Source organism: Austrofundulus limnaeus, unplaced genomic scaffold (genome assembly GCF_001266775.1).
Source record: "Austrofundulus limnaeus strain Quisiro unplaced genomic scaffold, Austrofundulus_limnaeus-1.0 Scaffold1740, whole genome shotgun sequence".
Lineage (NCBI taxonomy): Eukaryota > Metazoa > Chordata > Actinopteri > Cyprinodontiformes > Rivulidae > Austrofundulus > Austrofundulus limnaeus.
Genome location: NW_013954142.1, coordinates 13,537 through 38,423, shown reverse-complemented (window position 1 = coordinate 38,423; position 24,887 = coordinate 13,537). Strand labels below are relative to the sequence as shown.

Below are 24,887 nucleotides of genomic sequence, written 5' to 3'. Positions count from 1 at the left end.
GTTGACATGACTTTGTTGAGTAAATTCAACACCATGTTTTTAGAGTGCAAAAACATCTTTCATGATGAGTTCAAATATTTTTTAATTTTGTAACAAGTAACTAGATGTTAAATTTTAAAGTAAAGAAGTAAAAGTATCATTTTTAGCTTTAAAATGTAACAAAATAAAAGTAAAAGTTAAAAAAATAATTGGTGAAATTACAAATCCTTTAAAAAACTACTTATTTACTGTAACAAAGTAAATGTACTTATAAACCTCTGGATTCTACTTAACATTTTGCTGCTTTTAGTCAATGTTATGCTTTTTAACTTAGGATTCACACCACATTTTGCAGAAAGTGCTATTTCTCTTGAATAATTTACACTTAATGTGTAAAATTCATGTGTAATCCTGCACTGAGAAGGATCCAGGGATTGTCTTGACTTACTCGATCCAGGAGCTCCTGCAGTAAAAACGAGGCTTGGACCTCCTGAAGCTCTATTAGATGGGTCAGAAGGAGCATGGCACAGTCATCCAGCAGAACCTGCGACCACTCTCCCTGTGTTAGGGTCTGAAAGTTTGTGTGCTTTGAAGGGGTCTGAGTCTCCCTTTGTTTCTGCAGCTGAGCATGGATTTGTCTCAGTCTCCTCAAACAGCCAGCCCTTAAAGAAGTCTGCCCACTGTCTGGAAGCCACAAAGAAGATGGCTTGATTGAAGAAATATAGTTGATTAAAAAAATGCGTGCATATTTGCTGTTTTTTTTAAGTATTCTGCAACCTGGCTCATGCAAATCCTCCACCGAAATCCCACGTAACACAGAGAGCAGCTGCTTCCTCTCCTGCTCCTGAACCCAAACCAGCAGCTGCAGCTCCGTCTGCTGCCAGAGGTTTTCTTTGGTTACTGATAAAATGCTGCAGTCATTGTGTATTAATAAAAATCTTAAACCATATAGAGCAGTGCTTAAGAGTGAACATGTGGTTCCACTTTTCATTCAAAGTTCGTCATCCAGTACCTGCTCTGGTGTCCTGATGGCCTCGTTCTCTTCTTCTCTCCCATGAAACCACAGGGCAACCTGTTCTGCGCTGCATGGACTGACAACACAAGGCCTTAACAGGAAGAAACACAACTGGAAGTGGGCATACAAATAAAGGAAATCTGCATCATTTTTCACTCGTTTATCGTCCCACCATGAATCCCAGGACTGACGAGCTGCCAGAAGAGCAAAGTGGGAGATTTTCTCTCTCTGAGCTCTGTAAGTTGCCAGGCGGATGTAGAGACACAACGATCTCAGACTCTCTCCACACAACCTGGAAGGAACAAGATTACGAAAGCGGTTATTTTAAAAATCTAATCCATATTAATCCTGTAAATAGGTCATTTTCCTGTTTAGTACACTGATTTGCAGCATATTTGCATGCGTTTACCTTTGACCCAGAGCTGTTAGTGTGATTTGTTCTTGTTTACGAAATGTGTGTAAGTCATTTAGGAGAGAAACAGCCGACCAGGACTGATTCCTGAGCTCTGAGCAGTTTCTTGAAGATGCATCTGGACACATCCTGCAGGTGAAGAGCTCTTTTACCATAATGCTTTTGAGATGCATTTTTTTAAATCACTTGAATTTTATCTTTCTTTTTCTTCTATTTTGGTTCTTTAGAATCAAAATGCTCAAAACGTCCATTTTCTGAGGACTCCTAAAGTATATTGATGCTAGAAGGTTACATTTTCTCAGAAAGGTTATTAAAAAAACAGATCAGTTTCTTCTTTTGTAAAACGTGTTATAAATTCCCCAGCAGCCAGCATGTTTTCAGACATGCTCTTCTTTGTAAAAAGAAGTTACTGTAGACTTATTATAGCCTTGAACTTTATAAACCTTTATGTTTGAGACCCAAATACTTCAATAAATAACTTTGTTGGTTTTAAAATCAATGATATTAACACTAACATTTTGGCACATGTCCTACAGGGAGGCACAAATAAAAAGGAGCACAATGCAATCTGACCAGATGGGGAGTTTAAAGGGATCCCCGATTAGTTGTAACATTAGACTTTATTTGATAAACATTTATTTTAACAGTAAAACAAAGACTGTGAAAATACTGTAGGCTGTTTAAATTTTATAATTTTTAAAAATATATTTTAACACGGACGGAGCCATTTTATTTACACTCAAATCATTCTGGGTAAATGATGATGTGGATAGGTCCTCGATGTGAGCGAGCTATATCCACCCTCAGCCTGTGAGCCTTTGCGCTAGTGCAGACACTATATTGCCTTATATTGTATTAGCTCGGCGCTATAGCTCGACAAACTAACAAGCTAAACTGAGGTCCTCCATCTATATTTTCAGTTGCAGGCTGAGTCATTTTTGTGTTCCCCTCTCTGTCATGTAGATGGAGGACCTCAGTGTCGAGAGGAGAATGTGTAGCACTGAGCTAATACATAATATGGTGATAGCATTGGGCCTAACGCTAAAGCTAACAGGCTAAGCTGAGGTTCTTCTTCCATGAAGCAGCTCTGTTGTCCTCCATCCATATTTTCAGTTACAGGCTGAGTCATTTCTACCTTCTCCTTCTCTGTCTCTGTCTGGTTTCATTTAAGAGTCGATCATCAGATATTGTCCAAGATTAACCTTCAGGGTGGATATAGCTCGCTCACACCGATGACCCATCCACCTCATCATTTACCCAGAATGCTTTGCGTTTGAATAAAATGGCCCCGTCCGTGTAATATATTTTTAACTTTTAGTTTGAAAATTATAAAAACTGACCATCCTACTATATTGTTACAGTCTTTATTTTACAGTTAAAATATACGTTTATTAAAGTCTAATGTTACAACTAATCAGGGATCCCTTTAAACATCCAAACGTGGGGTGTGTAGTACTTGTATATCCTGAAAGCTCCTGGCAGCACCGCCAAACCGAGTAAATCAACAGACTCTAACGCCTCCTCTGCGATTTCCTCCAGCACCTCCACTTCCTGATGTTGTTGCCACGGCGACAGCTTCTCCCAAACACTCTCAGCTGAGGAGTCACCAGAAAAAGACACGAAACAGGAACAAAGTGGAGGACACTCTGCCACGCTGACTCAGCCCCAGTCAGCACCGGCGAGTTAAAATGGTGTTATCGTGACCTCAGGCCAGAGCGACCTGCCCTTACTGTGATGCTCCTGAAGCATCTCTCTGTAAAGCAAGTGTGCGACCGCGTCGTACTTCACTTCCACCAACAGGAGGACGTCCGACAAGGAGACGCAGCCCCACGCCTGGCTTTGAATGCCTAGCGTTGGACCCTGCCAGGGAGACGGCAAAAGGCCTCGCACGCCCAATGACGCCAGTCTAAAAAGGAACATTAAAAGAATTTATTAAACAGACACTTCAGTGTTTAAGGGTGACTCAAAGTGAGCAACAGCTGGAGCTGAAGCAAGATAGATTTGTGTGTATTAATCAGCTTTATTGTTTCTGCTGAGTCGGCATTCCAGCTGTTTTCTTCTTTAGAGTTTCCTGCAAACTGCTGCATACTTTGTGCTATTTTACCATTCAAATCTCTAAACATTCAGCTAAATCAGAATGCTGAGACTTTTGGTATGCTTTTCAAAATATTTTACTTTATTTACAAAGGTTTACTTCATAGACTGAAATCTTTTCAATATCTTCAAAACTGTTACTTTTGAAACTTCAATAAATTAGCTTCAATTTGGGTAAATTAAGTTCTCTTTACTGTTAAGCTAATTTTAAATATCTACTTGTTTCAGCTTTTACCTTCTTCTGGTATTTATTGCTAATGTTTTTCTACATATTGTTTTTAGTATATCACATTTTAAGTTTTTAGCAACTGTTTCTTTTAGCTTTTAGTTTGCTAATTTTTGCTTTTAGCTACTTTTAGATAGCTTTTAGCTCCTGTTTTACTCATTTGAGCTTTTTGTTACTGTTTTGCTAGTTTTAACTTTAACCTGCGTAATTTTAGTTTTGGTCATTTTAGTTTAAAGATAAAATTTAAACTTTTTATTGCTTTAGCTTTTTGCTCCTATTTGACAGGTTTTAGCTTTCTGCTGCTATTCTGCTTGTTGCAACTTCTGTTTTGTTTTAGCTTTAATAACTGAGTTTTAGCTTCTTCAAAAAATTTCATCAGTCATTCATCTCTCAGCATTAACAATGCACTTTTGACAAAACTGCAAATTTTAGTTAGCAAAATCTGGTTTATTTTTATTTTATTTTTTTTTACTAAACACAAACCTCTAAAAGGCAGTGTAAAATCAATATGTCAAAAGAATTTAGAGAAAACATTGATTTCGGTGCTTTTTAGAAGTTTAAAAAGTTGAGTTAATGAAGAAGCTCACAGAGCCCAGCTGTGACCGGCTGCCTTCTTCAGCCTCCTCACGTTTGCTTTGTTGTGGCCGAGTTTCTTTTCCCCCAGCACACCCCTGGTCTGAGAGGGGAAAAAAAGACAGACAACCAGACAGATTTCATTGAACATGCAAAGTACCTCCAGACAAAGTGGCTCTGCATATCTATTAATCCCTGGCTACTCACCAGAAACCAGGCAGTCTCAGTTGTGTGTGGCCAAATGGATCTAGAATCTGAGTCGGGGGTGTTTTTGAAAATATCAGCATCACTTGGATGTGAGCGATCCACCAAGTGAGGAAGATTCCCAGTATTTAGAAGCTGAAAGTTCCAGTACAACTAAAGAAAAACAAAACTGTTTAAACTTCTTCATTTTCTTGTATTTTTAGAAAGAAGTTTTTTTTTTTTTTTTTACCATTTCCTTTCTTTCTCGCTCCCTTTCCATTTCTATGAGAACGTCCAAAACATTTTCACCTGAACAGGACCAGCTTTTGTCACCTCCAGCAACCTGAAACACATATACAGCGGGTAAAATAAGTATTGAACGCGTCAACATTTTTCTCAGTAAAAATATTACTAGAGGTGCTAATGACATGAAATTTTCACCAGATGTCGGTAACAACCCAAGTGATCCATACATACAAAGAAATCAAACCATAAATGTCCAGAAATGAAGTTATTTGTAATAATGTGGAATGGCACAGGGAAAAAGTATTGAACACACTTACTGAAATTTATCTAATACTTTGTACAAAAGCCTTTGTTTTAAATGACAGCTTCAAGACACCTCCTGTATGGAGAAACTAGTGGCATGCATTGCTCAGGTGTGATTTTGGCCCATTCTTCCACACAAACAGTCTTCAAATCTTGAAGGTTTCGTGGACCTCTTCTATGAACTCTGATCTTTAGTTCTTTCCATAGATTTTCTGTTGGATTCAGGTCAGGTGATTGGCTGGGCCATTCCAGCAGCTTTAGTTTCTTTCTCTGAAACCAACTGAGAGTTTCCTTGGCTTTGTGTTTGGGCTCATTGTCTTGCTGAAATGTCCAGCCACGTTTCATCTTCATCATCCTGGTAGATGGAAGCAGATTTTTTATCAAGAATGTCTCTGTACATTTTTCCACTCATCCTTCCTTCAATTATTTGAAGTTTGCCAGTACCATATGCTGAAAAACAGCCCCACACCATGATGTTCCCACCTCCAAACTTCACTGTTGGTATGGTGTTTTTGGGCTGATGTGCAGTGCCATTTGACCTCCAAACATGATGTGTATTCTGGCATCCAAACAGTTCAATGTTGGTCTCATCTGACCAGACTATATTCTCCCAGTATTACACAGGCTTGTTTAAATGTTGTGCAGCAAACTTTAAAGGAGCTTCAACATGCTGTTTCTTCAGCAGTGGAGTCTTGCGTGGTGAGCGTGCACAGTGCATTACTTATTGTTTTCTTTGAAACAATCGTACCTGCTAATTCCAGGTCTTTCTGAAGCTCTCCACAAGTGGTCCTTGGCTCTTGGACAACTCTTCTGATAATTCTTTTCACTCCTCTGTCAGAAATCTTGTGAGGAGCACCTGGTCGTGGTCGGTTTATGGTGAAATAATGTTCTTTCCACTTCTGAATTATGGCCCCAACAGTGCTCACTGGAACCTTCAGAAGTTTAGACATTCTTCTGTAACCGATGCCATCATTATGCTTTGCAACAACAATAAGGTTGTGAAGGTCTTGAGAGAGCTCTTTACTTTTACCCATCATCAGATGGTTCTTGTGTGATACCTGGCCATCATTTGGGACTGAACCAGCTGATATTAACTTGCACTGACAAGGGGCAGGCTTGTTTTCTAATTACTGAGAGAGTTCAGCTGGTGTCTTTGCTTTCCATGCCTTTTTACACCTCCCTTTCTTCATGTGTTCAATACTTTTTCCCTGTGCCATTCCACATTATTACAAATAACTTCATTTCTGGACATTTATGGTTTGATTTCTTTGTATATGGATCACTTGGGTTGTTACCAACATCTGGTGAAAATTTCATGTCATTAGCACCTCTAGTAATATATTTACTGAGAAAAATGTTGACGTGTTCAATACTTATTTTACCTGCTGTATTTGTCTTTAGTTTTACTTTTAGTTCATTTTTGTTCAGTTCTTTTTGAACAACAGTGGAGATCAGCTTTGCGTGGTAGAGCTTTATTATCTGTTATTTTTATAAATTATAACTGTGTGATGCGTCTTACATCAAACTGATAAGATTAAGTTTAGAATTAAAATTTCAACTTTTCTGCTTTGAAGCAAGAACATTTTCTATTTGTGGGGGAAGTGGATCTTTTTCTCTATATTCATTTCAAAATTATGCTTGTTTGTTTTAGAAATAACATAAAACACTATTTCATGTTGGCTCAAACAATTCTATATGTTTATAAAAGAAACACCACCAACAAAAAAATTTTTTTTGTTCAACTAATTCCTCCTGTTGGAAGACGAATTGATGTGGTGCTGCTTTGATGTTTCCTCAAAATGTCAGAATGTTTACCTTCTTCATGGCTGCACGCGCTTCATCAGTGTTGGAGGAAACATGAAACACTTTATCGAAGAGGAAGCTGACATCTTGGGAGGAAAACTCTCCTCCAGCAGACAGACCCAGAGAGGCGTACAGAGCAGAAACACAGTCCTGAAGTCCACAGTCCATTTTAGTCAGGTGTTTACAGCAACAATAACAAATGCAGTTCAACCAATACAACCTACTTCCTCCATGTTTGCAGCATCCTGAGCTGATGAATTATACAGGGTCTTGCCATGGTTACAGCAGCGGGATCAGTTTACAGAGCAACAAAAAGTGACCACATGTCCCAGCGAAACATGATGCGGAACCACTGAAATCTGAGAGAAAGTGGTGGATCCTCACTTACAACAAATTATCTTGATTTATTCATTTATTTTTACACCTAAAATTCATTTTAGTCACTCTGTGTGGAAATAAACTAACAGGGGATCAATGATTAAAAATGCCTCAGAGTGACTTATTTACTTTTTAACATAAAACTGTGCAACTGAACTTATAACTTAAATGTGATTATTATCACTCCTCACTGATAGACAGACAAGAACTGTTTGTTTTCTTAAATTTAGTAGTTTCAGAATCAGAACACCAAAGAAAAAACATAAATAGTCAAGCTTCTGTTTATTTGTGAACTAACAAATGAAGAGCACCTGAGATTGTTAATTATTGTACATACAGTCAGACATTGCACATACTTTTAAGCTGCACAGTAAACAAATTATTTTTTACTGGCGTTAAATCTGCTACACTGTAAAAAAAACAAAAACAAAACAAAAAAAAAATAGTGAAAATAAAAATGATCATTAAATTGCGTGTTTTATAAACACTCAGTGCTACATAAACCAACATCTTGGGTCAATATGTAAAATCCACGAGGTGCAGCTGGATATTTTTCCTGTTTTTGGAATAAAACATGAAGAAAACAGGGGATGCGGTACACGTGAGTGTAGAAATCTGTGTGTTTTTGTGACTGAGCAGCTCAGGGATCATAACTGGTGGCCGTGGATGATTTTTGGACACTTCCCTGGGGGTATGCAGTAGCTGTTGTGCAGAACCAGACCAGCGGGACACTGGCAGCCCGGGACACAGGGCTTGAAGCAGTGGCTCTCTATCACGCCCAGCGGCACGTCGACGTTGAAGCACGTGACGGGACACGGTGGGCCGCACTCGTCAAACACGAAGCCCCTCTCCACCGGGCAGCCTACAGCTGTTAAACAGAGAAAGGACAGAAAATAAAACAGAAGACAGTGGCGACACCAGGAATGGTTTAATACGGAGGCCATGTGGGGGAGCCATTGTCCCCCTGTGCCCTTGGTGGCACACCTGGGTAAAGACTCTAGTTTAAAGCATGTGTATAAAATAAAAATAAATGTGTTCCCCTGTAGCATGTGGTAATGCTGTCAGCAGTGGAATTACGACAGCTTTACGGCTGCCGTGAGTTGTTCTGAAACGTTGTGATCAAGTGTAAATAAAAAGCAGATGCTGTAAACACAGTGGTTACCTGCACATTTCTAGATATAATATCCCCCCCTTCACTCCGTCTAATCTGATCCCCCTGAAGGTCAATCTGAAGCTGCACAGAATGAACAATTCAACACAAGTATTCTGAACGGCTGAACGATTTTTTTCTTTTGGGAGGCTGGGTTCTTCGGACTCATTCCCTCTAAACTCACTTACTCCTCTGGCTAATAAATGTGCTCTTGCTTTGTAGAGTTTTTTATTTATTAAATTTTTTTATAAACACCATAGTGTATCATATTTTGTTGATATAATATGATGTTTTTTTTCCTTCATCTAAACTTCTGTGGTATTTTGTTTTTCTTTTTAAAGGTAGTGCGACCCCTGCTGGTTGCTGCATGAACTGATCACCTGTTACCCCATGTTTTTGTCATGTGCGTGTCTTCTTGAATGGGTGTTCTTAAGTGTAATTTCATTGTGCTCTGTACAATGACAATAAAGGTATCAGTCAATCAATCAATCAATCAATCAACCAACCAACCAACCAACCAACCAACCAGCCAGCCAGCCAGCCAGCCATCAATCAATCAATCAATCAATCAATCAATCAATCAATCAATCAATCAATCAATCAATCAATCAATCAATCAATCAATCAATCAATCAATCAATTTACACAAAACAAAGATTTCTGTTTTCACACATTTGAGAATTTTTTTTCTTCCGTATGTTTTTCGGCAGGTACCTTGTTCCACATTTTTTGTGCAATTTCAACAATTCCTACATCAAAATGTTCAAATTCTTTAGGACATTCCTGCAATGACTTTTGGTATTTCAGAAATTTATACTTTCTGAGATATTTAGCTTTTTTTCAGCCACACATCAGAGGCATTGAGGGTGAGATGTCTTGCCCAAGGACACAACAACTGAGACAGCTGGTACGGGGGATCTAACCAGTAACCTACTGGTTCCAGGGCAACTCCTGTAACCGCTCTGCCACAGCCGCAGCTATCTTTCTGGTCTTTTCAGTTTTTCTGCTAATTTAAGCTTTTTCTGTTAATTTAAGCTGTTTTCTGCAATTCAGGCTATGTTTTAGCTATTTCAGCTAATGTTAGCCTTTTTCACCTAAATTCACCATTTTGTGATAATTTTCTTTCAGCTGCTTAATCCAGCAAACAAATCAGAAAGCAGAGCTCTGTCTGCTTCTTTATGTTAGATTCAGGTACTTTTTAGCTACTTTTCTGCTATTTTCAGTTTTTTTGGCTGTTTTATATTATTCAACAAATGGCACAAATTGTACATCTTTTCTTTCTGCAAAAATCTTTCATCATTTGTTAGATTTTGTAACAAAAACAGAAACCCTGTGACTGCTCACCACACAGCGACGCGCTCCTCCACTGCAGGACGACCCCGGCCTCTCTGCACTGACTGGCGTATGCCTCCAGCGTGTCGCACAGACACTCGTCAGAGTTGGATCCACAGGCACAGAGGTCGTACACGCAGGCGCCGTACCACGGTTCAGGGGGGATGACTCGATGACAGGGCTTGAAGGCAGCAGACTTCAGGACTCTGCAGCGAGCGTTCGCCCCCTTTTTGGCCTGGTATCCTGCACTTCTACAGGGACCAACATCCTCGCCGGGATGGCAGGAAGAGAGGGCGTGGTTTCCGTTGGTCACCTTAAATAAGAGGTGTTTGATAAGCAAACAGTCAAGCCAGATGTTTAATCTCGTCTTTTTTTAACTTACTCTCCAGCTGTTGCCAAACTCCGCTTCTGATTGGCTGATTTGGCCGTTAGGCATTTGGAGGTCATCCTGGTGAAAGCTGTTGAAGTTTCCACAGAGACCACAGGTTTGACCCTTGAATGAACCCGGCACGCTCACTTCCAGGTGTGAGCGAGGTCTCCACAGCACCTAGAGGTAAACTTGTAGTCGTGAAAGTGTGTTTCACAAGATTTTTAACACTATGGACTCTGTGCTTCTGTACCTTCAGACCAATGTTGGTGTTGAGCAGGACGGTGTTGGTTTGTCGCTCTACAAAGACGTACGGCTCACTAAGGAAAGGCAACGCCACAATCTCTTCATTTACCTGGAGAATTAAAAAAAGCACGACTGAGTGGATGTGTAACAATTATGTATATCATAATTTGCAGCTCAGTCGCACACAAACCTTAACAACCCAGTCTTGGAGGAGCTGCACGGTGACATTTCCGAGAAAGACCGTCACCTCTTTAGTCCAGGACACTCCGTTACGTCCACGATTATCATTTGTAGCGTGAACACTGTTCAAAGATAAATCCTAAAGTTTTTGCTGCACAAAAGTGGCCAAAATTTCTGAACTCAAACTAAAAAACAAACAAAACTTTTTAACAATTTTCATCATTTCATTTGATCATTTTAGGTGAAATTATTTCTCAATGTGTGCGACCCAAATACAAGACGCAGCTGACAACCCTCTCACCTGAAGGCTCCGCCTGAACAGTCCTGCGTCAGGACGTACGTGCACGCTCCCTGGAAGTGGAACATGCGGCCATCGAAGGTGCGATAATGAGGATCGCCGAAGGTGATGCAGGTAGCCGGACGAGGGAGACAGTGAGGACAACACAAGCCTGGAATGACTGCAAGCATCTCGTCCTGAAGCCAGACACACACAGACACACAAACTGTGCCTCACTGAGAGCTGAGAACGTGAACTGACTGTGAAGTTCCAGTGGAATTGCCATGGTGGGAACACTTCTGACACGAATGGTGTGTGTTGTAATACTGACGGCTGCACATGTGAGCGGAGGGCAGCGTTCGCTCCTACAGTGCACGTCTCCAGACACACACGTGCAGCTGGTGCACTCGTCCACCTCCCACTGCTCATCAGAGCGATACAACAACCCCTGGTACAAACACGACTCCCCCGAGTCTGTAACGCAAAAAGAAAAGACTTTGTCAGACCTGCAGAGTACAGTACAGCTGTGGGAACTCGCTTCATGTTTCATGTCTCATGCCTTGGCATTCGTGGCAGCATTTTCCCGGAACTTTCACTTGTTTCTGGCCATCCTCACAAACAGCAGGTTCGCAGTCTTCAATGCTGCACTCGATGTGGCCCCACTGAGGATGCAAACGAAGCAGATTACTGAGGTAGAAGCAAAAATGTATAAATAATATTTGCACAAGTTCAATTTGAATTATCAAATAATAAATTATATTCAGCTTTAAACACATTGGGGGTTAAATAATTTTCAATAAACGATGCGTTTCTGTTTCTTGCATTAATCAACTCTGGATTTAAAGTTCCTGGAAGGAATGCACATCTCCTGCAACCTTCATGCCAGAGATGAATCACCAGAATCATCCTGTGGTGAGAAATGGCGACGTTACAACTGTTTTGGTGAAACCTTGAAAATAAAATTATGCACAATCTTCAATATCATAGGAGACCTTCAACGTATATGTGGGGTGTGATTTTCAGCTCCAAATCTGAGCAAAATATTTGTAAAATCCACCAATTTACAACAATTTTTGTGCTTTCAAAGCTGAGTTGTGGCAACCATCTTTGAAGTGAATTGACTCCAACAGTTAATCTGTTTTAGAGATGGAGCAAATGATTATTACTTTATTCATGAGATATTCTAATGGTAATTGTGCAAAAATGTCTGGCTCACGTTACAAACACACGTGACACAATTGTCATCGCTGTCCGTCCAGCTGGTGCTGCTGGTCACGCGCCTGTTTTGACCCTCGATCACACATTCTGGGATGAACACATAAAAAAAACCTTGTTATAAAATAAAAGCTAAATAAATCCTAAAGGCAGCAGCTGTTGTGCGTCTCACCTTCACACACCGGGCAGCATGAATCTGGGAGAGTGAACTGTTCAGTGAGAGGACAGGCAAGCGGTGGGCATGTTTGCTTTAAGCAGGTCCATGTCAGATCCTTGTTTGGAAACACAAACACAGGAATAGTTTAATCTATATAAAAAAACCTCAAAAAGTAAAGGTGTAGTAAAGGATATTTGTTTACCTGGCACTGGCAGGTGAAACAGGGGTCATCTGTTGCCAACACCTCATTTCCAATCAGTGTCGTTGTACAGTTGGTGAGAGGCTCTAAACATAGAGACATGTTGATGAAGTTATTACAGAAATAACACATCTGCTTCCAGTGGTTTCATACTGACGTGCACAGACAGGACAGCAGGACTCCGGTCCGGAGAAAAGGATTTGGTTCTTGGGACAGTTGACCAAACTGGGACATTGCTTTTTGTAACACTTCAGGTGTTGCTCTCCGTCTGGCATCACCTAAAATCCAAAAGGGATCAGATCACAACTGCAGTTTTACTATAAAGTAAAATCGCTAAATCACTTAAAATAACACAGTTAACTGCAGAAACATTTGGTTATGTGTAACAATTTTCTAATTTTTATACAATCAACACAAACACAGACAAAACGAGCTAAAGGAACTTTAAAAGAAATACAAAAATCAACATAAAATATCTGTCAGCTAGAAAAAAAAAGGATTTTCTACATAAAAGCACAGTTTGAATGCTGGGTGCTGCATGCATTGCAGAAATCTGCTAGCTAAATGCAAAAAGTAGTAAAATGTGAGCTGAAAGCTACCTTAAGCTAAAATTGGGAAATAAAGACAAAAAAAGAGCAAATATGCTTAAATAAATCTCATGTTTTTTAAGGGATCTGTTTTTTTTTACACTAAGTTGCACAAACCAGACGTTAGATAGCCATAACTGAACATTTTGACATTTGAATGATTGAAATAGTTTAATATAATACATCTACACTAAAGCTTCACAATAATTGTTTTTTTTTTGTACCTCACACGTGCAGATCTGACAGGGGTCATCAGCTGGTTGGAAACTGTCTCCGGGGCTGTACACTCTGCCCTCAAACACACAATCTCCTCAACAAGAAACACATGGAATTATCTTTCATAGAAAAACAAAACAACTGATTATTTAATTTTGTGCTTCAAACTCTTTTAGATGTGTGGGAAAACCTTTTAAGAAACATGTGAACTTGCTTACCTGCACACACCGGACAGCACTCCCCGGGCACGTTGATGAAGTTTACACAAGGAGACAAACAGCGCACCTCAGAGCAGGTGGTCACTCCATCCACACACTGACAGGTCATGCAGGGGGTGGAGTCTGCGAACCAGCTGCTGCCCTCTGCATGCTCCTCTCCTCCATACATACAACCTGAGAGAGAGAGAGAGAGAGAGAGAGAGAGAGAAAATGCTGATCACTTCCTGCCTTTATGTTACAATAATAACAAGCGGTCTATTACCTCTGCAGTGAGGACAGCAGGATCCTGAATCAGTCACCTGATGCAGACAGGGCAGCTGGGGACACTCAGGTGATGAACAATGCACCTCACCTCCCTGCCGCGTTAAAACATGAAAGGAGACATATCATGCTTTTAAATCTTTCTTTTTCCACATTTAAATCATTCAGTTGGGGTCTGTATGAAGTGGAACTGCAATGATTTCCTCCTTATTGTCAGCAGCTGTGGCTACAATGTAGCTTAGCATCATCAGTGTGTGAATGGGTGAATGACTGTAAGTGTAAAGCGCTCTGGGGTCCTCATGGGGATGATAAAGTGCTACTTAAGTTCAGACCATTTACCTTAAATTGTAGCTCCACAAGCCACTCTTTCACCCCTTTTCAATGATGTGTCTCAGATCAACCCGTTTTGACACTGTCTCTTTAAATCCAAATGAGGCGTGTCATACCCCCTCCCCCCTCCCCCCAGCTTCCAGACTGGTCCATTTTAGTTTGATAAAGGGGTTTACAGCTGCATAGCAGCACAGTCCTATTTAAACCCAAAGACATGAAGAGGTGTTTGTGAGAAAAAAAAAAACGAATAAAAGGTCACATGCAAACATGAGAAAGTCAAACCTGGCAGGTGCAGGTGAAACAACGGTTTGAGCTCAGCCGCCAAGTCTGCCCGTCACTGAACTCCTGTCCATCCAGCACGCACCCTGAGACTCAAAACACAGAGAGAGATAGCGAAAAAGAACACAAGAGGCTCAGAGTTTGTTTGAGAAAACCTTTCGAGGAGCACCTGTGCACTCTGGACAGCACTGCCCTGGCCGGGTCACGGGCCGAGCGCAGGGCGCTGGCGGGCAGACGAGGGGCACACAGGAAACGGTGCCTCTGACACACGTGCATCGCTGGCAGGGGTTGAAGAGAGAAGTGAAGACGTGAGCGTGATGGTGGACGACGCCCTCATACAGGCAGGAGTCACAAACAGGGCAGCAGTTCTCTGAAGGGACGGGATGTGAGCATTGGACTGGACAAGATCTCCTCTGACAGCTCACCACCTCATTCTGATTAAAGGGAAACAAAAAATTATTTAAATTAAGAACCTTTTTTTTCATACTTAGTAAGAAATGTTGGACTGACCACGCAGGAGCAGGTAGAGCAGTGATCAGAGCGTGATGTAAAGGTGGAGCCAGATGGATACTCTTCACCCTCATGAAAGCACTTCCCTGTGCAGACAGGGCAGCACTCCCCAGAAGGGGTCTCTGGGTGCTGACAAGTGGGGGGTGTACAAGCTACAGATGCACACAGCACCCTGCCATTCTGCACAGACACACACACTTTAGATTAAAAGATGAAAATGTTTTAAAATGATCCACGTTTAGTTGTAACATTAGACTTTATTTGATAAACATTTATTTTAACGGTAAAATAAAGACTGTAAAAATACTGTAGGCTGTTCAGTTTTGTAAATTTAAAAATATATATTTTAACATGGACAGAGCCATTTTATTTACATGCAAAGTATTCTGGGTAAACGATGACGTGGATAGGTCCTCGGTGTGAGTGAGCTATATCCACCCTGAAGGTTAATCTTGGACAATATCTGATGATCGACTCTTTTAAATGAAACCAGAGAGCGTTGACAGAGAGGAGAAGGTAGAAATGACTCAGCCTGGAACTGAAAATATGGATGGAGGACAACAGAGCTGCTTCATGGAAGAAGAACCTCAGCTTAGCCTGTTAGCCTTTACGCTAGCACCAACGCTAAATTGCCTTATATGTATTAGCTCGACATTAGTGCAACAAACTAACAAGCTAAACTGAGGTCCTCCATCCATATTTTCAGTTGCAGTGTGAGTCAATTTTGTGTTCCCCTCTCTGTCATGTGGATGGAGGACCTCAGTGATGAGAGGAGAATGTAGTGCTGGGCTAATACATATATATRRTGATAGCATCRGKGCTAMTGCTAAAGCTAACAGGCTAAGCTGAGGTTCTTCTTCCATGAAGCAGCTCTGTTGTCCTCCATCYATATTTTCAGTTACAGRCTGAGTCATTTCTACCTTCTCCTCTCTGTCAACGCTCTCTGGTTTCATTTAAAGAGTCAATCGTCAGATATTGTCCAAGATTAACCTTCAGGGTGGATATAGCTCGCTAGCACCGAGGACCTATCCACATCAACATTTACCCAGAATGCTTTACGTTTAAATAAAATGGCTCCGTCCGTGTAATATATTTTTAAAGTTTTAGTTTAAAAATTATAAAAACTAAACATCCTACAGAATTTTACAGTTTTTATTTTACAGTTAAAATATATGTTTGTCAAATAAAGTCTAATGTTACAACTAATCATGGATCCCTTTGATTTTAATCAACTTTTTCAGAATCTGTGGCATGTTATTTTTCCGTTAGTATTGGTGCGACTTTACCAAACATGTGCAGTGCTGACAGGGGTCTTCAGGATGCTGGAATTGCTCTCCATTGAAACAGTCTCTTCCATTAAAGTTGCACCGGTCACACTCTCCACATGCACAGCTGTCCAGAGCTGGGTGGGAGCAGGACACAGCAGGGCACCTTCTCCGTGCACACACCACCTCACCTCTCTACAGAATAAAGAAAATAAGATGTGAAACAGGGCCGACTCTAGCCAATTTGGCACCCTAGGCCAGATTTATTGCGGTGCCCCTTATGCAATTTTCTAAATATCACTTCCAATTTACCTACAATCACGTCCTAAAACATTTTTTTATCTTTAGAAACCAGTTTGTCCAATTAAAATAGTTATCAATATAATTTGAAACAGAATACCAGAAGTGCCTAGATTTGCTGAGAGCAATGAGGAACACCTGTTCATGTTAACCAGCAGCTGTGGAGTGAAGCAGTCCTAGGGAGTTTCAGGGGTATACTCCCTTATAAATTTTTGTCAAAGATAAAGTCAAAACGATGCATTTCTAGTCTTTTGAAGAGCCTTTTACTAAACTTTTGGGATTAATAAAACAACCTAAAATCAGTATTTTATAAAGGTAGAAAACTGAAAACCAGACTTTTACCTGAACTTTATCTGAGATCAGAACTGAAACTTCAATTATGCTTACTGGTATTTTGTTTTCTGTTTACACACTGAGTAGTTAGTCTTGACTGCATCATACGATACTTTAATCACAAAATATCCTCTGCACCATATAACCACATGTAGAAACAGAACTAGTTACCTTTATAAACCCGAGTAACAGTGATTATTCCACAGACTAAAATATTATTCATCCCCCATTTGTGGCAACCCCAATGGATGGCGCCCTTGTCATTTGCCTTTACTGCCTATGCTCCCCTGTGCAGCCGTCAGTATGAAGAATGGGCTAACTTCCACTTACAGAACATGTACAGTCCTGGCACGTATGTTTTACCCCTTGGAGGACCTGTCCATCAGCATACGTCACGCCCTGGAAATAACAACCTGCTCAAACACATGGAAGCTTCGATTACTCAGCAACTCCCAAACAGGTGAGCTTTGATGTGTTGTGAGGCGATTACCATTACAGACAGGGCAGCCACATGGGTTGGTGACAGGGTGAGGACAGAGAGCCGCTGGACATGACTTCCTCACGCATCGAACTGAGCCACTCTGAAAGAGAAACGAGCTTGCTAAAATAAGTAAACAGCAGGTGGAAGGCACTCTGTTAACGTTGACGATACCTGGCAGATACATTCAGAGCAGGGGTCCCCCGGGTCAGCGATAGACTGTCCACTAAGAAGAACCGCATTGTTATAGGAGCAGCCTGACAAATAAAAACAGGTTTTTGGGGTCATTTTGTAAGTTTTTGACAAAAAACAATACAAAACAAAAAAAAACATACGGTCACATTCTCCACAGCATTGCCCAGGAGGTTTGTATGGGTGGTTGCAGTCTCCATCACACGGTAGCTTGGTGAAGACGATGTTACCTCTGTAACAAGAGCACACCCTGCAGGGGTCTTTGTCATCGCCGAACTCAGTGCCGTCAGGAATTTCTCTACCATTATACGAGCAGCCTGCAAGAAAAAGGAGAATTTGATTAATTTTCTAGAAGCTGTTCATTCTGAAAAGTTTATAAACCCTTATCAGAAAAACTGGGATAGTGAAATACAACATATTTAGATTCAGGATCAGGAGAGGGGAGAAATGGGGCTTGGTCAACCCCAGTTGGGTCACCTGGATGAGGGAGTCTGATTGTCGACCAGAAACCCCTTATGATCCCGGGTTACAACACTGATAACATTTCCAGGAGCACCACAAGGTTGTGTATTAAGAGCGTTGCAGAATGCTTCTATGGCTATTTCTTATTAAAACCACTTATTTTCCCAGTAGCACCTGTCACCTCCTTTTGTTATGTGTTGCTTCCATCAAATTCAGAATTATCTTATTTTTTTCCAAAACAAAGTTACAATTTCATTTTGTTTAAATATTTGATTTTATTGAGAATAAAATAAATTTTGTTTTTATTTACATTTTAGTTTTCAGACTTTTAGTTAAGGTGTTTGAGTTGCTCACCATCACAGGACATGCAGCACCGTCTCTGCACCGGGTGTTGGCAGTTGGACGGCGGACAGCGTTTCCTCTCACACTGAACCGAGCCTTCGCGACAAACACACTCCACGCACGGGTCTGACGAATCGTCCCACCTCTCGCCGTTCGCTCGTTCTCGGCCTTCGTGGGAGCAGCCTGCGAGAAGAGACTTTAAAGCATCAAGATTGTTTCGTCTTTTAGGTGCCGGGGCTGTCTGAACCCGTACCTTGGCACGACCGGCAACACTCTTGCGTGACGGGGTGAGAGCACGGAGCGAAAGGGCAGGGCTTGTGCTGACAGTGGACCGAGCCGTTGTTGCACACGCATGTTTGGCAGCTGTCGGTCGGCGGGTGGAAACGCTCCGTGTGTCTGTAAGGCCTCTGCTCGTACACACAGTCTGATGGAGGGTCTGAAGGAGCAGGAAAACAAGCACCAAGAAACTTTAACGTAAAGAGAATATAAAACTGTTTCTGTGATACATAAAGAAAGAAGTTATTACAATTACACTAACTGTTTAATATGTCTTATATTTTAGGTTTTGTAGGGAAGTGAATTTATTATTTTCATTATTGCTTACCACTAAAGGTGAACGTGTTTTCACCCGTGTCAGATTTATTTGTCTGTTAGAAAAATATCTCATAAAACAATGGATGGACCGTTAGGAAGTAATCATTGGATGATAACTGAATCTACAAAACCTAAAAATATTTACAACCCAGTCGATTTATGAAGATATAAAAAGAAAACAAAATCCTAATTTCAAGCTTGTTCTTATTTTTATTTTTAGGTTTGTTTAACTTTACTCTTGTATTTGTCAACATAATGTTTAATGATTTTTGTGACGTGTGTGTTACAGGTCTCTCTTGTAAATGAGACTACCGGTCTCAATGAGATTACCTGTCAAAATAAAGTAGAATAAAATTTATAAATACTGAGCTACAATTCAGAGTGGTAGTAACTGAGCGTAATTAACGTGGTGCGCTATCGTTGCTTAACACTTTGCTATTAAACATCTATAGGTGTCAACCCTGTTTGTTAGCAAAAGATCTCATGAACCACTGGGTGAATTTAAAATCAACTTGTCACTTGTACATCCTCACCTGGACACTGGGGGCAGCAGTCTCCTGGGAGCATATTTGGGTTGGAGCATGATGGTGGTGGACACCTCCTTGATGAACACTGAACGTTCCCATTCTATAACAAGAGAAACACAAGCTGAAATGAAAACAGGACCGACTGCAGGCACAGAAGGAGGCGAGGATATTCTCACTCTGCAGCTGCACGTCCTGCAGGGGTCAGATGGATGTTGAAAGTCCTGCCCGTTTGGATACTCTTTCCCAGCGTAACCGCAGCCTACAGGAAGTGGAAAGTGCTGATTGTTTGTGAGTTCTGTTTGGTTTGTTGATGAGAGTTTAGTATTTTGTCACCATTGCAGTTGTTTTTGCAGCACGTTCCAGGCAGCGGGGCGTTACAGTTAGGACGAGGACACTGAGGTCGGTGGCAGTCAATCCTTCCGCTCACACACCGACACTCCTCACACACACTCACGGGATTGGGGAAAGCCTCTCCGTCCACAAATATGTGGTTTTCAAAGGAGCAATCTGTCAAAAACAATAACAAGTGCTGTTGATCAAAAACAGTATTGTGTTAGTATTTATGTGGACTTAAAGAAAGCGTTTGACACCATTGATCACTCTATTCTCCTTGAAAAGCTAAATAAAAATGGTATAAGAGGACCAGCATTACAGTGGATATCCAGTTATCTGAATAATAGGAAACAGTTTGTACAGATAAATGATGTAAAATCAGAACTCTGTAATATCACTTGTGGTGTTCCTCAGGGTTCTGTACTTGGACSAAAGTTGTTTATATTATACGTGAATGATTTGATTAATGTGTCAGGACTGTTGAAATGTGTTTCATTTGCAGATGATACAACATTTTTTGTGTGGGAAAAAATATAGAACAGCTGCTGGAAATGATGCAARCAGAATTTGTTAAAATACAAACTTGGTTTAAATTAAATAAATTATCACTAAATTTGGATAAAACTAACTACATGATATTCAGCAAAAAAAAGTCATTGATATTCCATTTAGACTTGAGGGTGTTGAGATTAGTAGAGTCAGTGAGGTGAAGTTTTTGGGTGTCATTATCGATGAAAAGCTGTCATGGAAACCTCATATAAATCACTTAAGAATAAAAATATCCAAATCTATAGCAGTACTGTATAATGTAAGGGACTTATTTAATGACAAAGCTTTGTTTATATTATATAATGCAATAATTGTTCCACATTTGATCTATTGTATTGAAGTCTGGGGAAAAGCATGCAAAACAATTACAAATCCCATCTTTATTTTACAGAAAAGAGCTATAAGAATTATTACCAGAAAACATTACAGTCATCCTTCAAATATATTATTTTATCAATTGAAATTATTAAAATTTTGTGAGTTAGTTGTTTATAATATTTTGCAGGTCATGTATRAAGCACATAAAAATCAATTACCTTTAAATATCCAATTAAATTTTACAAAAAGAGTAAGTAATTACAATCTGAAAGGGCTAGAGATGTTTGTAAAGCCCAAGATTAGAACAGATTTAAAAGACCGGTGTACTTCAGTACAAGGAATAAGGTTGTGGAATAATCTGGAGAGTGGTTACAAAAATGCTGGCTCTCTAAGTCTGTTTAAGAAAATGATAAAAGCTAGTTTGTTGAAGAAATATGAATTCCTGTAATGAGCATTCATGAGAATTGTCGCTCAGGGGTGAGTTGAAGTTTTTTGTTATGCTGTTGGAAGACTATTGTTTTAATTTATTTACTGTTTGAAAAAAGGGGCAGATATTAATAAGATTTTTTTCTTCTTTCTGCTGCCTTTAATTTTATTTGTGATTTGTATTTTTTTGTTGAGTGTATATTATTCGTTGTATGTTTTAATGAAATGAATAAATAAATAAATAAATAAATAAAAATTTAAAAAAATTAAACATAAAAAGGACTGCAGCTCAATATTCCACATAATCTGAGGATTCATACCTTGACATTTAGGGCAGCACTCTCCAGGTGGCGTGTAGGAGTTGGAGCAGTTGAGCCGGGGACAGGTTTGTCTCTCACACCCGACGGTCCCATGCTGAGGACGTGGTGGACATACACGTTAGCTGTGATGGTGGAAAGTACCGGGATGTGTGTTTGTGAACAGAGGCACACCCACCAGGCAAGTGCAGACGTGGCATGGCTGGTCAGGGGTCGTGAACCTCTGTCCGTTGCTGTAGATCCGGTGGTTATAAGTGCAGCTGTCACACACTTCACAACAGGAACCTGGAGAAAGGAAACAAATAACGCAGACATGTTAATAACTCATTTGCAGAGAAGAGTCACAATTCTCACGCACGAACACGACGAGGTCTTACCTGTTGTCTTACTGGGGTGCTGACAGTCAGAGGGGGGACACCGCACGTGCGTGCATGAGATCTCTCCGTTCACACAGGTGCAGCTGGAGCACGGGCCCTCAGGGTGCCAGCTGGAGCCTTCTTCATATTCCACCCCCTCCAATACACAGGCTGCAACGAGACGACGTGTCATGCATGTTAGTCACTGAGGAGCTGGAGCTGCAAGCGTGTGAGTGAGTGTGTGTATTCATAATTACCTTTGCAGACTGGACAGCAAAGATGTGGGTCATGAACAGGGTTGGAGCACCGGACTGGAGGACATTTTTCTTCATGGCAAACTACATTTCCAGCCTAAATCAGAGGCAATTACATGTCAAAAACCGTAAATAAAGATGATTTCAAGTTACAAAAAGATCCTTTTTAGATGTCAAATTCAGGTCCACCTCATAAAATTTGGAATGATTTAAGTCTTCAGAGGACTTTTTAAGGGAAGTCATAAAACAAAGACATCTCTTTTTTAATATGTGTGATTGCTGACTCAGCAGTCAAACAACAGCTGCATCCTTTGTGCTATTTTAACCACTCAAATATCAAAACCTTCAGCTTTTACAATAGTAGTGTGCCATGATATTTGGCTTTAGTACTTTTATACCTTTCAAAATATTGAACTTTATTTGCAATTTTTTGTCACATATTACATCTCTTCAATTCCTTCAAAACACTGTTGTCCTAAAATCCTCTTCAGCATATGGAACTTGTTCTGTTTCTGTCTTTTTATGCTTCATTTAGCTTTTAGCTACGTATGTCTTTGCTAATTTTAGCTTTTAGCTATGCCTTTGCTAATTTTAACTTTTATCTACACTTTAGACTGCTGGATACAGGCACCAGTGATGGCCATGTCCCTGAAAAGAAGAAGTGGATAAAGATAATAGTTGGATAGCTACACTTCTTTATTATTTTTTTGCTCATTTTAGATATTTTCGTTAGATTTTTGGCACGGTGGCCCAGTTGGTAGAGCTGATGCCTCTCAGCAAGAAGGTCACCAGTTCAAATCCCAGCCCGGGGACCTTTCTGTGTAGAGTTTGCATGTTCTCTCTGTGCATGCATGGGTTCTCTCCTGGTACTCTGGTTTCCTCCCACAGACCAAAAACATGACTGTTAGGTTCATTGGTAACTCTAAAATTGTCCCTGAGTGAGAGAGTGAGTGCTCGTTTGTCTCGTTTGTCTCTATGTGTGGCCCTGTGATGGACTTGCGACCTGTCCAGGGTGTACCCCGCCCCTCGCACTGTGACTGCTGGATATGGGCGCCAGTGACCCATGCGCCCCTGAAAGGAATAAGCGTGTACAGAAAATTGATGGATTTTTAGTTACAGTTTTGCTAATTGTAGCTTTAGCTAAGGTTTTACTCATTTTAAATTTTGCCCACTGTATAGCTAAATTTAGCTTTGAGCTACTGTATTGCTTTTTTTTCTTTCTCTTTTTTTCCCCTCGTAGAATTAGCTACCCACACTGCGCAGACTTGCCTTACACCTGCACTGCAGGCAGGGTCCACTCCCAGCAGGGACGAACACTTGTCCATCAGCGTACACCCTTCTGTCAAACTCACACTCTGCAGACACAAACACAATGTTAGAATTTGTTTGTCCCTCAATCACAAACAGAAAATGTGATGCTTAGATCCAGGGGTTAAAAAAAATGGACAAAATCATTTAGCATCCTCACCTCTGCATGTGGGACAACACTCTCCTCTGCGCTTGGCTGGATGTTTACAGTGAGGTGTGGGGCAGGAGGCCTCCATCCGCTCACAAGATACTTCACTTTCCTACAGGAAGAGCAGAGATGGATCAAATGTTTTAGTTTTGTAGGTGATGTCAGATAATAAACTCAAATCTGCGGTGGACATTTCTGTTGAGCGGAAAGGACGTTTGTAATGTTTGTATGTATTATTTAGTGCTATCATCTTATAAAGCTTATTTTAAATGTGATGCTTTTTTCATATGAAAAGGGAACTTTTAAATTATTTTAGATTTGTTTTTTAAAGCATCTTTTTTTTGCTTTAGAAAAGAAAGTGTTAGAATTCTATAGTTTTATCAACATTTTATGACTAAAACCTCGTGGCACTCACAGAGCAGCGGCACTGGACGCATGGATCCCTCCTGGATGTGAACCGTTCACCGTTCACGTACACCTCCGACTCATATTCACACTGCTCACATCTGCAAAATCAGAAAATTGTGGAAAAAACAAAACAGAAAAATTAGGGTTTTGTTTGTTTCCATTGTGAACATTTAAAACTGCTGAATAAAGCTAACGAGGTGAGGATGCTTGTTACCGTGGGCAGCAGTCTCCAGCACGATGCACAGGGTTGGGGCAAGGCGAGGCAGGACATCTGTAAGCTGAACACACCACGTTTCCATCCTGGCAGAAAACCAATAAAAACACACCTCACTAAGTGCGTTTGTTAGTGCATTAAAGCCACAATTCATGCGCAGTGAGAAACCCACCACACATGTACACTCCTGACAGCGGTCTCCTGTGGGGATCACAGCGCCGTTAGGGAAGTCGTGTCCATTCACAGCACAGCCTGTAAAACACACACACTGTACTTTATCTGGTTACACACTCTGCTACGGGGGGGAGACAGGAAAACCCACCCTGGCAGACTGGACAGCAGCTGCCAGGTGGAGGAGCAGAAGGGTTTTCACATGGGGGGCTGCACTTCTCCCTCTCGCAGTGGACACGGCCCTCCTGTGGAGAGGAGAAAGCAGAATCAGCGCAGGTGAAGGGATGAACCAGCAGATGGCTGTAAATGAAACCCACCAAACAGGAGCAGACGTCACAGGGACTCTCTGCTGGCCTCCACCTGGCTCCGTGCTCGTACCTGACACCTGAGTGGGTGCAAGCTGCAAACATAAAATTTAGATGGTAAAAAAAGCTTAGAATAAAATCCTTATGTTTCACTCCATCTAGGAAAAAGATGTTTTTTTTTACATTAGTGCCCTCTACTGTCCTCAACTTTTTATTACATAAGAATTCTGTTCTTTAATTTTGCCACTAACTATTTGACATTAAATCAAACTGTTTGCAAAATATATTATGAACCACAGAACATATTTAAATGAAACGTTCAGGAAATGATTTTTTACATGCACATCCATGACTGATTAGTGTTTGGAATTAACCCAGCTGAAAATGTCTGCCATAGCTAATTGAAAACATTACTTTTCCATTCAAATTACTGTGGTTGCATTTTATTGAACAAATGCCGATCCACTGAAACAAGCCGATGAAACATTTTCCATTGCTTGCATTATAAATAAAGTGTTTATTCTTGTAGCAGAATACAGTATGTATATATA

The 24,887-nt window shown here is 40.6% G+C and overlaps 2 protein-coding genes across 3 annotated transcripts in view; both read right to left on the bottom strand.

The window, feature by feature from the left end:
- Positions 1-427: 427 nt before the first annotated feature.
- LOC106536234 (uncharacterized) lies at positions 428-7,380 on the bottom strand (the record flags this gene model as incomplete). The annotated part of the gene is given in 11 exon segments (XM_014033444.1): positions 428-663; positions 757-856; positions 992-1,085; positions 1,167-1,286; positions 1,404-1,535; positions 2,863-3,001; positions 3,137-3,312; positions 4,314-4,402; positions 4,507-4,656; positions 4,733-4,825; positions 6,847-7,380. Coding segments are annotated over 11 exon segments (1,485 nt in total), but the record flags the coding sequence as incomplete, so codon positions are not given.
- A 99-nt stretch (positions 7,381-7,479) lies between these two features.
- The window catches only part of kcp (kielin cysteine rich BMP regulator), a 25,500-nt gene continuing 8,092 nt past the window's right edge, over positions 7,480-24,887 (bottom strand). Inside the window, exons 8-46 of one of the 2 annotated variants that reach the window (XM_014033441.1) lie at positions 24,349-24,431; positions 24,183-24,276; positions 24,033-24,112; positions 23,861-23,946; positions 23,654-23,744; positions 23,251-23,350; positions 23,052-23,137; positions 21,786-21,879; positions 21,550-21,699; positions 21,351-21,457; positions 21,176-21,269; positions 19,563-19,736; positions 19,406-19,488; positions 19,236-19,329; positions 18,362-18,544; positions 18,121-18,291; positions 17,448-17,621; positions 17,287-17,369; positions 17,125-17,215; positions 16,965-17,047; positions 16,023-16,196; positions 14,737-14,916; positions 14,396-14,660; positions 14,230-14,312; positions 13,619-13,712; positions 13,357-13,530; positions 13,147-13,232; positions 12,493-12,613; positions 12,339-12,421; positions 12,152-12,251; positions 11,981-12,069; positions 11,324-11,426; positions 11,096-11,238; positions 10,789-10,961; positions 10,498-10,609; positions 10,315-10,416; positions 10,077-10,241; positions 9,707-10,007; positions 7,480-8,080 (exon numbers count right to left, since the gene is read on the bottom strand). In XM_014033441.1, coding sequence (XP_013888895.1) covers positions 7,860-8,080; positions 9,707-10,007; positions 10,077-10,241; positions 10,315-10,416; positions 10,498-10,609; positions 10,789-10,961; positions 11,096-11,238; positions 11,324-11,426; positions 11,981-12,069; positions 12,152-12,251; positions 12,339-12,421; positions 12,493-12,613; positions 13,147-13,232; positions 13,357-13,530; positions 13,619-13,712; positions 14,230-14,312; positions 14,396-14,660; positions 14,737-14,916; positions 16,023-16,196; positions 16,965-17,047; positions 17,125-17,215; positions 17,287-17,369; positions 17,448-17,621; positions 18,121-18,291; positions 18,362-18,544; positions 19,236-19,329; positions 19,406-19,488; positions 19,563-19,736; positions 21,176-21,269; positions 21,351-21,457; positions 21,550-21,699; positions 21,786-21,879; positions 23,052-23,137; positions 23,251-23,350; positions 23,654-23,744; positions 23,861-23,946; positions 24,033-24,112; positions 24,183-24,276; positions 24,349-24,431 — 4,970 coding nt within the window. In that variant the 3' untranslated portion in view covers positions 7,480-7,859. The remainder of the gene's footprint in view (positions 8,081-9,706; positions 10,008-10,076; positions 10,242-10,314; positions 10,417-10,497; positions 10,610-10,788; positions 10,962-11,095; positions 11,239-11,323; positions 11,427-11,980; positions 12,070-12,151; positions 12,252-12,338; positions 12,422-12,492; positions 12,614-13,146; positions 13,233-13,356; positions 13,531-13,618; positions 13,713-14,229; positions 14,313-14,395; positions 14,661-14,736; positions 14,917-16,022; positions 16,197-16,964; positions 17,048-17,124; positions 17,216-17,286; positions 17,370-17,447; positions 17,622-18,120; positions 18,292-18,361; positions 18,545-19,235; positions 19,330-19,405; positions 19,489-19,562; positions 19,737-21,175; positions 21,270-21,350; positions 21,458-21,549; positions 21,700-21,785; positions 21,880-23,051; positions 23,138-23,250; positions 23,351-23,653; positions 23,745-23,860; positions 23,947-24,032; positions 24,113-24,182; positions 24,277-24,348; positions 24,432-24,887) is intronic. The other variant, XM_014033442.1, reaches the window with a different exon arrangement.